Source organism: Anabas testudineus, chromosome 10 (genome assembly GCF_900324465.2).
Source record: "Anabas testudineus chromosome 10, fAnaTes1.2, whole genome shotgun sequence".
NCBI classification, from domain to species: domain Eukaryota; kingdom Metazoa; phylum Chordata; class Actinopteri; order Anabantiformes; family Anabantidae; genus Anabas; species Anabas testudineus.
The window spans coordinates 1,623,774-1,640,549 of NC_046619.1; the positions used below are offsets into that span (position 1 = coordinate 1,623,774).

The 16,776-nt window shown below is 38.8% G+C and overlaps 1 protein-coding gene across 1 annotated transcript; it reads left to right on the forward strand.

Moving 5' to 3' along the window:
- The first annotated feature begins 5,491 nt into the window (after window positions 1-5,491).
- Window positions 5,492-6,894, forward strand: LOC113160592 (chondroitin proteoglycan 2-like). Its single transcript, XM_026357917.1, has 5 exons — window positions 5,492-5,529; window positions 5,636-5,653; window positions 5,870-5,903; window positions 6,289-6,315; window positions 6,427-6,894. The coding sequence occupies exons 3-5, from the start codon at window positions 5,879-5,881 to the stop codon at window positions 6,807-6,809; spliced, it is 435 nt and encodes a 144-aa protein (XP_026213702.1). The 5' UTR covers window positions 5,492-5,529; window positions 5,636-5,653; window positions 5,870-5,878; the 3' UTR covers window positions 6,810-6,894.
- Window positions 6,895-16,776: the final 9,882 nt, after the last annotated feature.

The following is a 16,776-nucleotide window of genomic DNA, read 5'->3' on the forward strand; positions in this document are numbered from 1 at the left end:
ACATGTATTTTAGGTTTTAGCCCCAACCCTGAGTTTATTCTTAAATGCTTCCCCTTCCAGTCAGGATTATTCAGGTGAATAATCCTGACTGGAAGGAAGACTAGACTTAAAACTTACCTTTTTTATTAAGCTTATAGTTAGATATGGCTCAGGTAACTCTGGACCATCTCTTAGTTATGCTGCTATAGAAGAGTCTGCTCTACTGATACCTTTTGATAGCATTTGAGCTTGCTCAAATAGAATTGTTTAGTTTTCCATCCAATTCTTTATACAATTATACTCTGTAAGCTCTTAATCCTTACACTGTGAAGTGCTTTCAGATGACTTCTGTTTTGATTTGGCGCTATACAAATAAAATTGAAATGAAAAGAATTTAAAGTGTTACCCGCCTGGTACTGCCTGGTTCATGTATGCTAGCTAACTAGAGGAAAAACAACTTGATTGGAAATTTGAGACGTTATTTAAGACTCTGTGGGACATTTAAAATACAAGAAGGCTCCCGGGGACACTGCCTCAGCTGGTCGGAGGAGGGAACTGTAACACAAATCAATTAATCTAACTTCAAGCATGTTTAAAAGACATGACAGTGGTTATTTTGGCTTGGTCCTAAAAACCTCAGACACATGATGTCTAATCATATTTCAGGGGTGTCAAACGTACGGCCCGGGGTTCAGTCCAGCCCGCAGGATAAATCTGAAAGTGAAAACATTTCTAAAAAATAAACAATTCCTAAATTGTCTGCTAGGGTGTTTTAGACATGGATCAGCTGAAAGAAGAAGAAGAAAAAAGACAAAACAATTCTGACAGAGACACAGCTAATGTTCAGTGATTACTACGATACATCTACCGGTACTTACTTTTGTACTCACCTTCGCACCCTCATTAGCCAAAATGTCTTTCTCAAAAAGGAGGAAAGTGGACACTGAGTGTAGAGTTTTCCAAGAAAAATGGGCCGCTTCCCATTTGGTGTGTATTCAACATGTGTCGGTGTTCAAGGAATATAATATTCAGCACCAGTATGAGACTCAGCATGGTGAAAAATACGACAGCCTGCAAGCACAACTGAGAAGAGAGAAGATAAATGAATTGTATTCACTCGGGGCCGCGAAGTCAGTGATGCAGCAGTAAAAGCCAGCTACATAAATGCTAATGAAAATTGTATGTGTGCATTTTTGTGTGCGTTATGTCTAAATCTTGTTTTTACAGGCCTGGTGATTACTTTCTTTCGTATACATTTAAAATGGCCACCACTTAGGGTTGTAAGATGTGGGGAGTCAATTGAAGCTTTGAAGCTTTGAGAATTATTATGTGGAAAATGGAGTAAAAATAATTCCTATATCTTGATAAGTTGATTTAATCCTAAAGTGTAGTGTAGACTACAGTATTTTCAATTCAATTCAATTCAATTCAATTTTATTTGTAGAGCGCTTTTTACAATTGACATTGTCACAAAGCAGCTTTACACAACCAAAGAACAGTACATGAACAGTGAATGTGTAAGAATCATAATAATCAGATTGTCCCTGATGAGCAAGCCGAGGGCGACAGTGGCAAGGAAAAACTCCCTGAGAAGGCAACAGGAAGAAACCTTGAGAGGAACCAGACTCAACAGGGAACCCATCCTCATATGGGTGATTACATGCTATGTATGCAGCAGGCAGTCCAGTTTAGGAGTTAATGTCTTTTAAGTTAATATGGAGTCCAGTTAGTTATTGCAGGCAGACTTGTTCCATTCCTTGACTATCGAGCGTTGAGTCGAGACCTCCAAGAAACAGCTGCCGACATCCGCTGAGGCCAGGACCGACATCATAGTAGCTTGTGACCAATCCAGTCTCCAAACGCATCCCATTGGGCAAACGGTGGATCCAGGCGACGAGATCTCCAGCCAGAAGTTGGGCGTCAGGACGAGTCAGACAGGTCCAGAGGGCAAAGGGTGGAATGACGTGTAACTCGACAGAGAGACAGGAAGAGGGAAAAGAGAGAGGGAGAGGGAAAGAGAGAGAAGAGGAGAGATTGCAGTTATTTGTATTCACAGTCAGATAAAGTTTGAGGTGAATGTATATGTATAATAGTGCAGCAGGGACTCCGGCAGGACTAATTATGACAGCCTAACTAAAGGGTGGGCCAGAAGGAAACACAGACATGAGGGCTCCCTGGGATGTAGAGCAACCGAACACTTCACCATCAACAAACCTGAGTGATCAGTGAGAGTTGGGAAGACAGCATCTAAACACACCAGTTCACCATAATGCTCTACGTCCATGAGTCCTTCCCAAATCTATTTACTCAAATGCTTGACTAAATAAATAGGTTTTCAGCCTAGACTTAAACACTGAGACTGTGTGAGTCCCGAACGCTATTTGGAAGGCTATTCCATAACTTTGGGGCTTTGTAACAAAAAGCTCTGCCCCCAGCTGTAGTTTTTAGGATACGAGGCACTGACAGGTAGCCAGCATCCTTTGATCGAAGTAGGCGTGGTGGATCATAAGACACTAGCAGTTCACTTAGATACTGCGGCGCAAGACCATTTAATGCTTTAAATGTCAAAAGTAGTATTTTAAAATCAATGCGAAATTTCACGGGGAGCCAATGAAGTGTGGATAAGATAGGCGTGATGTGCTCATATCTTCTGGTTCTAGTAAGGACTCTTGCTGCTGCATTCTGAACTAATTGAAGCTTGTTTATGCACCTGGTTGAACAGCCAGACAGTAAGGCATTACAGTAGTCCAACCTAGAGGTGATGAAAGCATGGACTAATTTTTCTGCATCATTTAGTGACAAAATATTCCTTATTTTGGCAATATTTCTGAGGTGAAAGAAAGCTGTCCTGGTGATATTATCTACATGAGCTTCAAATGAAAGACTGGAATCTAGAATCACACCAAGGTCTTTCACTGTTGCACTAGATGTAACAGAAAGGCCATCTAGAGTTACGGCGTGATCTAAAATCTTGCTTCTAGCTGCAGATGATCCTATAACTAGTACTTCTGTCTTATCAGGATTTAGCAGAAGGAAGTTAATTAGCATCCAGTCTCGTATATCCTTTACACATTGCTCAACTTTATTAAGCTGTTTGATCTCATCTGGTTTTGATGAAACATATAACTGTGTGTCGTCAGCGCGTGTCGTCGTTAAACCAGGGAGCAAGTTTCTTATTTTCTTATGATATTTTCCAGATCTAAATACCTGTGACTTTTGTGTTTTGTGCCTTTTGTACAATCACTGTGATCAGTTTTGTAAAAGGATGGTTCATTAAATAAAAAAATATCCAAATGTAATTGTGGTTCTTTCCACTAAAACAAAGGTGAAAACATGAATTCATTGTTGTTTATAGGTATAATGAGCTATGATGCTGAGCTATGCTTTCATTTTAATGGTTCAACCCACTCGACATCAAATTAGGCTGTATGCGGCCCCTGAACTAAAATGAGTTTGACACCCCTGGGGTAGTCACTTAAACATAGTCACCTACAGGAAGGTGTCACCCTAGATGGTATAGGATTGACCTCAAACAATACTGTATTTTTTACCAGGAAATCTCCTTCACATCATACACAAGACATATCTAGAACTGCCTTCTTCCATCTGAGGAATATTATTTAAATTATGTGCATCCTGTCCCAAAGTGATGCTGAAAAACTAGTCCATGCATTTGTTACTTCCAGACTGTGGTAATTCACTATTACTAGGATGTTCCAATAACTCCTTAAAAGATATCAAGGTATCAAGATATAGATAGCAAGATATCTCATATTTCTCCTATATTAGCTTCTCTCCATTGGCTCCCTTTAAAATCCAGAATACAGTTTAAAACACTTCTCAAATATTAAGCACTACATAATCAAATATCATAATCAATAAAATAAGATTGAGGTGAGTGAGCAGAGGGAATAAACAGGTAGTGCTAATCATGGTGCTTGTGAGAGGGAGACAGACAGAGAGGGGAGGCACAGAAAAATAACTAACAGGGGAAAGGACAGGAAGGAATCTGAGTCTGCAACTGGCATGTAAGCCTCTACGGCCGTATATCAAGTCAGGCCTGTCTAGACTTACAGTTGTCTGTTAGTTGTACTGTAAGTTCCAGACTTTCTTCTTCTTCCTGCCAGGTTTTGGAGTAGGAAAAGTTTTTTCTTTTGTTTTCTTTTGGTTTTATTTTAAAGTAAAGCAACCAACATTCGATTCATTCTTGTCATTGTACTGCGTGCATACTGTCTTCTTCTCTTTTCCCATCAGGGGTCGTCACAGCGAATCATCCTTTTCCACCTCACTCTATCATGGGCATCTTCTACCCTCACACCCAAGAATTAATTAAAGCACCTGACTCATACCTGACCACAATTCAGACCCACATCAAAACTTGTGACTACTGTTAACGTTTTTATGTTTTAAGAAAATTGCCAAGTGAAATAAAAACTAAAATTTGCACTAATGTTTTTACACTCATGGGCAAACATTGGCTGCTCCACCTCTATCTCTGGTTTGGAGCTGCTCTGAGCAATTCACTTAATCAAGACTTGATTTATTTCTTATCATTATAGCCATTGAATTTCATGGAGAACTGCTTAAATTTTTATATTTTTAAAACATGTACTACTTTAGCCTTTTGTATTTGTATTTGTATGTTTTTGTTTGGAGACGCGCACACAGTGCTTAGTACTTTTTTTAATTCCTTGTTAATTCTCAACGCTTGTATATGCATGAAAAGGTAAAAGGATTAGATTTGAACCCTGTCCCACAAATGATGATGATCCAATCATAAGGTGTGGTTACACAAATAGTGCCCAGATGAAAAAGGAAAAAGAAAAGGAAATGGCCTGAATTCTACCACAGCAAAGCTGTGTCCGAAATCATCGAAATTCTCAACACTTGTATGTGGATGAACAAGACCCTAAACTAACTTTATGATATGCCGTTTCATTTCTTTTTGGATCAGACTCCAAGCTGTCTCTCCCTGTTCACATCAGATACAGTTTTATGACTCATACACATACACTGTTCATGTACTGCTCTTTGGTTGTGTAAAGCTGCTTTGTGACAATGTCAATTGTAAAAAGCGCTCTACAAATAAAATTGAATTGAATTGAATTGAATTGAATTGAATACAATATCCTGACCCACAAATGATGGGCATTGCAGTGATAAATGTTTCTCTCATGTTTTCATTTGAGGAGCCATACAATCTCTTCCTGGTTTTGGTCCATTTACTTTTCATTTAGGATGTTTACACTGCCATACTTTAAACAGAACGTTTCATGAAAACACTCGGGTGGAAACTGACCTATTAACAACACCCTGTAAAAGTGAAAGAATTTCACATCATAACGAATAAAATTTGATTTCAAGCCAAATGGGGCCTGGAATAAGGTCACTTCCTTGTTCCTAGTAGCGCCTAATTGCTGTGGACATTCCAAAATGATCCCAACCCACTGCTACACCCTTTGAGCTGCACCTATATAACAGACAGACATCTGTCAGTCATTCACCAGTCACAGCTGACAGACAGCATCTGCTTCTTTCACCTTTATCTTTGTAAGTATCTTTTATTTCTGAATCGCACCATCACAGTAAGAGTTGCTTCTGTGTGTACTGCTGTACCTGCTCCAACTCTCTAACGCGTTTTCATCATATGTTTTAGGAGACACTGAACCAACAGGTACTGCCAAAGCTTTTCTTTTTCTCTTTTTTAATTGCTTTGTATCCCATGTATTGATTGATTGTATGATTATTGTGACCTTGAATGTTATGATGATTGTTACACAAGCATATTGAGATCTTAGTCCGTTCAATTGATTATTTTATTCCTGATAACGGTCAGACTGTCCTTTGGGTGTTCATAGTGTGAAAATCACATTTTCGCTTTTATCCACAGAGTAACAACATGTGCAGGCTGATTCTGACTGCAGGTAAGGAAAACTGATCAAGTACATGCTTCATTAAGGGGTTCGCTAAACTCGAAAGTCTCCTATTCCCCTTTAATGAGATCAATTTAAGTTTATTCAACCTGTGGCAATGAGCACAATGCTCCCTCTATCACACTACAGATAGTAGAAAGGGTTTCTGGGCAAACAGTGCCTTGCTTAAAAAGAAGTAATTAACTAACACGGACAGGTCTAGAGTTTGACAAGAATGCTGGGGACATTTCTGTGCATAGAAACAATGCTGTTGCTTAATTTCTAACATGTACAATTAACGTGAAATAAATATTCCATTTAACTCCAGCATGTAATTTCTTAGTGTTCATTGTCATGTCTTTTCAAACCATCACTGACCAAGTCTTTCTCTTTGAAGGTCTCTGTTTGATCATCGCCAGCCTGGGTAACTTTATAACATGCATTACTTCATCACAATTAACATTATTACAAGAAGAAACTATTTAGACAAACGTTAAATAAACCCACTGAAAAACAAACATTTTCCATGTTTCAGTTTCTTGTGACCAGGAAAACAAACCTGGTTACCAATCTGGTGCATCTGGTTACCAATCTGGTGCATCCAGTGGAAATTTCTGTAATGGAAAGGGCAATGGGCTTTACGCCTACCCACCTGACCCACAGCGTTTCTACCAGTGTTCCAATGGGAACACCTTCATCCTGACCTGCCCAGCATCTCTGGTCTTCAGCGCAATCTCCGGAGTCTGTGACTGGCCCAGTGCCACGGGAACTTTCTGCATTGGAAAGGTGGATGGGAATTACGTCAACACAAATAACCCCAATAGTTTTTACATGTGTAGCAACGGCAGGACCGTCGTCCAAGACTGCCAAAAAGGTTTGATCTACAAATCGAGCTGCAACTGCTGTAACTATCCCTAAAGTGTTGCACATGACCATTTTCCAAGCCCTCATAGGCCTTTCCTACTTCTCATGATTCTTTATGGTTATGTTACAAAAAAAAAAACTTAGCAATGGCTCTGCTTCAAGATTTGTCAAATCAATTTGAAAACCCAATTTTCCCCGACTATCTGAATGATGGAAACGTACTGAACATGTCTTCGTTCTGTTCTCAGCCATGATTCGACCTGCCTTGTCTTACTTATTAATAGGATTGCTGCATAAACGTTGTCATTGGTAGTGATCCTATTATATGGTTTTGATCTGTTCTCTAGTTGCTTCATACGTAGCCCTTGCATCGCTGTATTTCCTCCACATTATGATGCACGTATTGTATGTTGCACTAAGTGCTTATATATTTTAAATCTAACCTCAATCTCTACTGATTTGTATACATGCATGAATAAATGAATCAGAATAAAAGACAAATTCAAAGCGACCACGTTTCTCATTGTGTTCTGTTTCCTTTTGTTTATTCTGCTTGTTATTGAGTGTTTCCTGTTGTCCATCGGGAAACTAGCTGCTTCACTGGCACTCTTGGAAAAGACAGACATACAATAACAAATATAAAAAAACAAAACCAAATAAACATGTTTTGATAACTAGAAGGAAATTCCATTTTTCACCAGTACTGTTATAAATGACCTTTAGGGACTCACTAAACATTTTCCATGTACCAAGACCAAAGCTGCCAATGAGCCTCAATCCAGTGATTTCTATAAGACCCACTTTAATAATATCGGATTCCAGGATGTTCTGTACATGTCTGGAAAGATTTGTGCTGCTGACTGGACAGGATTTATTAAGTAACTTTATGATTCAGCTTTCAGTAATGTCTTTTTGGATCTGACCTGAATCTCTCTGTTGACATCTGATAGAATAGAACCCTGTCCCACAAATGATGATGATCCAATCATAAGGTGTGGTTACACAAATAGTGCCCCGATGAACAAGTAAAAGGAAGTGTCCACACACCACCAATGAAGTTTAATCTGACAGTTCAAAGAACCAACAGATTCTTGCTGGTCATTTTCTGCATACCTGTGAAATATGAAGAAAAGGTATTCCTTTTCTGGGGCAACCTGCTACGCGCGAGACATAAGCGTGACAAATACCTGAATAGTATGTATCACTGTTGACTTTTGTAGATATTTGTTACACCCAGTTCAAGCGGATGTCTTCATCATTTTAATAAAGTCAGTATTTCTCTCTTTTCTAATGACAAACCAACAATAACCCTGCTAATCACCTACTCTGGCCTGTTCTTTAACCCATAATGTCGGACTAATGAACATTTTATTCTACCCACGAAGGAGTGCACATACCAACGGGCTGATTTTTCAATCTCCTTTTCCATATTTCTTCTCGGTTTGTCTTTTCTATTGTTTGAGTAATTGCTTCTGACCCTCAATATCTCTGTATAACTTCCCTTTCTTGACTTTCCTCTTTCAACAGCAATTCTCTGTCTGAAATGTTGCACAAATCATTATATAATTCATTATTATTGTTCATTTCATAACTAATCATTTAGTTTATTATTATGGACTATTTCAAACTATGGATTTAAGTCCTGCATGAAACCATTGTAATACATGGTTTAGACCCAAATTCACACCTTCTAATATGAAACTTGCAATGAAATTGTGCAACAAGTGCTCATGAATGCTGATCTCTAAGAAAGATTTCAATGGGTAACACGTCAGAGATTTGTCAGACGCACATTAACTGGATGATTTATTTTACATGAATAAACAAAATAGTTTTAAAAACACCGTTCATTACATTACTGACATTTTGAAATCAAATTCACAGCAGCACAGTGGTATAGTGATATAGTGCACTGTTGCCTCACATCGAGGACATGGGTTTGAATCCTTGGGTATTTGTTATTATGAAAATCCAATAAATAAGAAGCTATTAAAACTAGTAATGAAGCAGAAGCAAATGACGTTCTCTAATTTGTTAAAATGGTTGTCACGATTCCAGCCTCCTTGCTGCCTGTCTTCCCCCCATGCCCTTATTTGGACAACTTCCTATTTCGTCCTCCCAGCCTAATTATCTTTACCCACTGATTGGAGCCTGGTTCTGCTGGAGTTTTCTTCCTCTAAAGGGAGTTTTTCCTCTCCACTGTCGCCTAGTGCTGCTCAGATGGTATTGTTGGATTTTCTATATCATTTTTTATACAATTATACTCCCTCACTAACAGAATGAAATGAGTGTTAACTGTTAAATCTTACGCAATTAAGCAATATAAAAACTGATATTTGATTTTAACTGGCCTAAACTGAAGAGGTACAAATATGACACATTTTAAGTTTAATACAATTAAATAACTCATTCTTTGTGGTGAATTAAGTTGATTTAACATTGGCTCTGCATAAATAAACATAAATAAACTTAAAAATCTTTTTTAAGATGAACTTGCCAGACGCTGTTAATAAGGCTGAGGGTTATCCAGTTGGGGCGACCTGGAGAAGTACAGTGTAAATCAATGCACTAAGCACAAAATAATATTGTAATGTTGCACGTCAAATTAAACAACAGAACCGAGGTGATGCTTACAAAGGAGTTGTCAAGGCGCAGGTGAAAACCCTTTAGGTAATTAGAAAAGCTAGATGAGGCGAGACAACATGCGAACTCCACCTTCTTGCTGTGAGGGGCTCTAACCACTGCACTACTACCCCTAAACATCCATACATCCAACCAAGAGGCAAGGTCACCAGATCTAATACAGGACTGACATATTGAGATAGACAACCATTCACACCTATGGGCAATTAAAATCCAGCTGTTTCTAGCTGTGAGTTTACAGTGCTAACCTGTACACCACAGTACCACCCCTCCCTAAGCAACCCAACAAAATTATATTTTTTCCATTTTATCCATAATTTCTTTAACCATTAATTATGGCTCAATGTCCTCTTACAATGTAATAATGGCTCCCTGTGAAATTTTGCATTGGTTTAAGAATACAACTTTTGACATATAAAGCATTAAATGTAGTATCTAAGTGAACTGCTAGTGCCTTATGATCTGCTACGCCTACTTCAGTCAAAGGATGCAGGCGGCTTGTCAGTACCTCGTATCATGAAAACTACAGCTGGGGGCAGAGCTTTTTCGTACAAAGCCCCAAAGTTGTGGAATAGGCTTCCAAATAGCGTTCGGGACTCAGACACAGTTTCAGTGTTTAAGTCGAGGCTAAAAACCTATTTAGTCATAGTAGATTTGTCTTAGGGTAAGACTCATGGACGTAGAGCATTATGGTGAACTAGTATGTTTAGATGCTGTCTTCCCCACTCTCACTGATCAGGTTTGTTGACGGTTAAGTGATTGGTTGCTCTACATCCCAGGGAGCCCTCATGTCTGTGTTTCCTTCTGGCTCACCCATTAAGTTGGGCTGTCATAGGTCGCTTTCCCACCTTAATTTTCTTGCTTTGGTCCAAATCAGTTGATGACTTTGTAACATTGTAGCAGTTTCTCCTCGATTCGGTTCATTTCACACAGAGTAAAAATCCAAACGAACCAAAACACGTCACTTCAAACTACATGAGAACGACCTCTCCGCTTATTGGTCACATTGTTTCTGCCGCGGGAAATAAAAAGTAAATAGAGGAAGAAGATAAAGTGTTGTGGACTACTGTACGTTTGTGTGACAGTAGGGAGATGAGTTCACTATGAATGTTAACGCAGATTGGTCATTAGAGTCTTTAGACCTGGTGTCTGTGAGACACTTCACCTCCTCACGTCTTCACATTTGTCCTCCATTAATCAGACAGCATGTTTTTGGTGAACAAACAAAAAAGATTAAACTCTACACACTACCCAAAGTCCTCAAATCATGCGATTCATAGCGTTTGGTCCCGTTTTGGTTCGGTACACGTTCTCACCAGGAGGACCACACCAGAGTTCGCTAGATGATGCGGATCGAGACCACCTCGTTTTGGGGGTCTCGGTGCTGTTGTTTTGGTGCACACTCGAGTGCGACTACCGTGTTCACACCGGGTAAAACGAATCGCACTAAGAGGGAAAAACGAACTTGAGTGCGATTTAATCAAACTAAATCCTGTAGGTGTGAAATGACCATATTTAGTCTGTCGGAGTCCCTGCTGCACTCTACACTAAATATACATTCACCTCATACATTATCTGACTGTGATCATAACTAACTGTTATCTCTCCTCTTCTCTCTCTTTCCCTCTCCCTCTCGCTCTTTCCCTCTCCCTGTCTCTCTGTCGAGCTACACGTCGTTCCACCCTTTGCCCTCTAGACCTGTCTGACTCATGCTGATGCCCAACTTCTGGTCGGAGATCTCGTCGCTTGGATGCCCCGTATGGCCCCTATGGGATGTGTGTGGTGACTGGAGTTGGTTCCACTCTACCATGAAGACATTCCTGGCCTCGGCAGACGTCGGCAGCTGTTTCTCTGAGGTCTTGACTCAACGCTCGATAGTCAAGCACTGGAACAAGTCTACCAGAGCCTCCAATAACTAACTGTACTCCATATTAACTTAAAGACATTAACTGTTTTACTGGACTGCCTGCTGCTTAACACATAGCATGTAATCACCCATATGAGGATGGGTTCCCTGTTGAGTCTGATTCCTCTCAAGGTTTCTTCCTGTTGCCTTCTCGGAGAGTTTTTTCTTGCCACCGTTGCCCTCAGCTCATCAGGGACAATCTGATTCATACACATTCACAGTTCATATAAACTTCCATAGTTTCTTTGCTTGTGTAAAACTGCTTTGCGACAATGTCAATTGTAAAAATGGTAAAAAGCGCTATACATATAAAATTGAATTGAATTAAAACAGACATCACGTAAGCTAGAGAGGAGGTGGCGTTCCACTAATTTAGATGAATCTTGCCTAGCCTGGAAAGACTGTTTAATAATATCATTTTCAAAAAGCCCTCTGTAAAGCTAGAACCACATATTATTCCTCACAAAGAGCCATGGCTGACAAAGAGTCATAGCTCTGTCAAGTCTAGTATCCCCTTAACTTTTAGCAGCAATGACTTCATCAATTTCTTTACAAATAAAATCATATTCAGATAATTTTGATGAGATCCTCTCTGCAAACAGCATTGATACTCTTGTATATACAGCATCTATAGATTCATCGGTCAGACCTCATTTATACTTAGCTTCTTCCCCATAGATGCTTCTGAGATTATTTCAATAATTAATTCATATAAACCATCAACATGTTTTTAGTTATTTTACTTGTTCATAGCCAAACTACCTCTTTAAAACTTTAGTTGGAACATGTCTTGCCAATTAATAGTAAAGCTGTTTCATTTGACATAGCTGTACATTTGTTCGACTATCGAGGACAAACAGTAATTCATGTCTTGTCAGTGAATGCGTGTGAAAATGACAAGTTAGCTAAAGCAATTATTCATGTTCTTCATAACCCTAGAAATAAATTGAAATTGCAGGACGAGCATGAGATTAATTCATTAAATGTAATTAAAATAGGAATGTCATTAATCATAGCACATGAGAGGTTTGTCCTACATAAGTTAGTGTGAATTTAATTTCATCGTTTGCTGCACCTTTTTTCTGCTTTTTCCTCTTAAGTCACAGACATGCCAAACATTCTTTTTTTTAGGTCAAGAACAGAAAAAAGGAAATGACAGAGACAGCAGGCAGAATGTGCCATTCACCTAAATATAATTATATGGTGTCACCATGCACTGTACTGTCCAAATATGTCACTGAAGTATGTGAGAAAAAAAACGAAATGATAAAATCTCAACTGTAGCTTTAAAAGGCAAAAACAGGTTTCATATACATGTTTATAGGCTATCATTTAAAAACTGGATTATCATTACTACTACAAAAAAGTAGCTCCAAGGCCAGAACCATAAGGAACATAAGTAGTGTTCTGCTGGGAAAATATGGAACTATGAGTCCTTTAAAATAAAGCTACAGATTTCTCGCCAGTCTCCTCTGATTCACTGCCTTCTTGATCAGAAGGGCAACAATATTATAGTGAGGCTGCATTGTTATCAACAAGATAATCGACTTGTACTGGAGTTCTGCCCACCTCTGTATTGCTACATGGCTCTGAAATAAAAGATGGAATCTATCTTGTTGATACTGCAGCATCACTCTAAATTATACTCAATACTGCTCCCCCTCTGAAAAGGAAGGTAGGTGAATCAGAGGAAGTTAGCGCCATGGTACAATTCACAAATCCATAGCTTAAAACAGACATCACGTAAGCTGAAACGAGGTGGCGTCTACTAATTTAGATGAATCTTGCCTAGCCTGGAAAGACTGTTTAATAATATCATTTTCAAAAAGCCCTCCGTAAAGCTAGAACCACATATTATTCCTCACCAAGAGCCATGGCTGACAAAGAGTCATAGCTCTGTCAAGTCTAGTATCCCCTTAACTTTTAGCAGCAATGACTTCATCAATTTCTTTACAAATAAAATCACATTCAGATAATTTTGATGAGATCCTCTCTGCAAACAGCATTGATAGTCTTGTATATACAGCATCTATAGATTCATCTGTCAGACCTCATTTGTACTTAACTTCTTCCCCATAGATGCTTCTGAGATTATTTCAATAATTAATTCATATAAACCATCAACATATCTCTTAGACCCCATCCATACTAGACTGTTCAAAGATGTTTTACCTTCAAACAGAACGTCCATATTAGCTCAGATCAATCTATCTTTACAAATCAATCTGTGTATGTATCTGTATTGGGAAATGTGATTATTTCTGAGGGAGGGAGAACTGTGTCATTATGTTGTTTTGGGGGCAACCTGGCTGACTTGTATTGACCCTGAACTCTATCCCTGTGAATGCTGAGCCTGCAGGGTGACAGCTTTTTCTGGCTATGCCTGAGTGGACTCCATGGATTCATAAGAAATATAAGCATTTTAGATTTTCACCTTTTGTATTGCCACACAACAAAATGAAATCTTCCCCACACTCACACAGTATATCTAGTTCAGTTTTTAGTTATTTTACTTGTTTATAGCCAAACTACCTCTTTAAAACTTTAGTTGGAACATGTCTTGCCAATTAATAGTAAAGCTGTTTTATTTGACATAGCTGTACATTTGTTTGACTATCGAGGACAAACAGTAATTCATGTCTTGTCAGTGAATGCGTGTGAAAATGACAAGTTAGCTAAAGCAATTATTCATGTTCTTCATAACCCTAGAAATAAATTGAAATTGCAGGACGAGCATGAGATTAATTCATTAAATGTAATTAAAATAGGAATGTCATTAATCATAGCACATGAAAGGTTTGTCCTACGTAAGTTAGTGTGAATTTAATTTCATCGTTTGCTGCACCTTTTTTCTGCTTTTTCCTCTTAAGTTACACACATGCCAAACATTCTTATTTTTAGGTCAAGAACAGAAAAAAGGAAATGACAGAGACAGCAGGCAGAATGTGCCATTCACCTAAATATAATTATATGATGACATGTCACTCCTGTTTGTAATAAAGTATGTGAGAAATAAAAAAAACATTCTTTAATGATAAAATCTAGACTGTAGCTTTAAAAGGCAACAACTGGTTTCATATACATGTTTATAGGCCATACTTTCAGCACTGGATTATCATTACTACTACAAACAAGTAGCTCCAAGGCCAGAACCATAAGGAACATAAGTAGTGTTCTGCTGGGAAAATATGGAACTATGAGTCCTTTAAAATAAAGCTACAGATTTCTCGCCAGTCTCCTCTGATTCACTGCCTTCTTGATCAGAAGGGCAACAATATTATAGTGAGGCTGCATTGTTATCAACAAGATAATCGACTTGTACTGGAGTTCTGCCCACCTCTGTATTTCTACATGGCTCTGAAATAAAAGATGGAATCTATCTTGTTGAACACCCATATTAGCTCAGATCAATCTATCTTTACAATAGGCTATGTACCACAGGATTTTAAGGTTGCTGTAATCAAACCACTATTCAAAAAGCCTAATCTAGACTGAGGGGTTTAGTAAATTGTAGACCAAAAACCAATCTGACGTTTATCTCTAAAAATTCTTGAAAAGATGATTTCAAAGCAATTATGTAACCCCCTGCGCAGGAATAACCTATATGAAGAATTTCAATTGTTGGAATTGTGAACCCCTCGCAAAGTTGTGGTGAAAGCATCGCCTTGTTAACGCCCTCTATTACAATCTCTGTTAAAATGCTGTATTGATCCGCCAAGTGGAGCAGTGATTAGCGCTAGGATACTGCAGATTGTGTGATGATCTAAATTTCTGTCAAATCAAAAACCCTCAGTGCACTGTACCAGACACAGACAGATATTATACATTTTCTTTTTCTTAGAAATCTGCATTGTAAACTTTAAGGCTACATGAATCCAGTTTTTGGTCTGTGTGTTTGATGTTTGGTCTGGTTTATTTGTGCTTTAGAACATATCAAAAATACAATTTTATTTTTCAGATTTACAGCTCCCTCTCAATCACTGAGTCAGGAAAAGCAAACAAAAGCAGAGCGAATTAGAAAATGTAAACTATCATCAAATGTACAAAATCAGGTGGATATGTTTAACATGTAAATAAACGAATCTAACCAAACACTCTCCCAGCAACAAATGTGTATAAATTGGCTTGTCAATGTTAAAATAAATGCTGTTCATTGATGCGATCATATGTTATTGTGCTCAACCCATTACAAAATCTATCTGGCATACCGCACACCAAGGGCGAAATCTTCTTTCAGACCAGCTGCTGAAAGTGGAGGTGCGGATGGATTTAGAAAGATTGACCTGAGCATGTTCCTAAAAAGGATGAACCGCCTGAGTTTCTTTATCCCTCTCTATGTCAATCTCTGAAAAGAATTGTGTTACCTGATGTGTAAAAATACTAATATAAACAGTTTACAACCTGTTTTAGTTTAAAAAGTGAATGACTGAAGCAATCAGTCACAGCATAAAAATCTGAGGGTTTTAACATCGTGAAGGGGATCAACATGAGAAAAGGCAGACAATGTCAAAACACACAATCTTTCACAGCTTATGTTTCAAGATTCAAGATTCAAAAAACTTTATTAATCCCAGAGGGAAATCGTTTTGCCTCAATACAGTTGTTCTCAACACAGACAGAAAGAATGGGAACAACAACCAGGAAAGATCCACACCAATATAAATACACATAACCAATAACATCAATACAGAGAAACTCAATATATATATATATATACAGAATATGTCAAATATGTAAAATAGATGAATGAAAATGGATCAATATTTATAGTTTATTGTGGATTGACAGCAAGTATACACAGCTATCACTTCCCCCACACCTAACAGAGGGGGGAGGAATTGTACAGATTGATGGTCACAGGTAGAAAGGATATCCTATGGCGCTCTGTGGAGCATTTAATGTTAATAGGTCTTTGGCTGAACATGTTCCTCTGGGCAACTAACACACTGTGCAGTGGGTGGGAGGGATGGTCCAGGATTGAGAGGAGTTTGGACAGCATCCTCCTTTCAGCCACAACATGTAGAGGGTCCAGCTTCACCCCCAGAACAGAGCTAGCCCTCCTGATCAGTTTGTTTAGTCTGTTAGTGTCTGCCACCTTCATGTTGCGGCCTCAGCAGACCACAGCATAAAAGATGACACTGGCCACCACAGACTCATCCGCAGCATGGTGCGGGATGACAGGAGAGAGGGATGACAGGACTCCCAGATTTCCTGAAGTCCATCACCACCTGTGCTACAGACCACAGTGTGTACTGCGGACGGTCAGTGAGGTAGTCCATGATCCAGGAAATCAGGGGAGTGTTAACCTGCATGTTTTTTAATTTCTCTCCCAGCAGTGCAGGCCAGATGGTGTTAAATGCACTGGAGAAATCAAAAAATATGATCCTCACTAAGCCCCCAGGCTTATCCAGGTGGGTGTAGGTGCGATGGAGCAGATGTATGATGGCGTCATCCACTCCAATATGGGGTTGA

Coding starts and splice junctions, on each gene's coding strand:
- LOC113160592 (XM_026357917.1), top strand. CDS start 5,879: ATGTGCAGGCTGATTCTGACTGCAG. Junction 5,904..6,288: donor CAGGCTGATTCTGACTGCAG/GTAAGGAAAACT, acceptor TTCTCTTTGAAG/GTCTCTGTTTGATCATCGCC. Junction 6,316..6,426: donor TTTGATCATCGCCAGCCTGG/GTAACTTTATAA, acceptor TCCATGTTTCAG/TTTCTTGTGACCAGGAAAAC.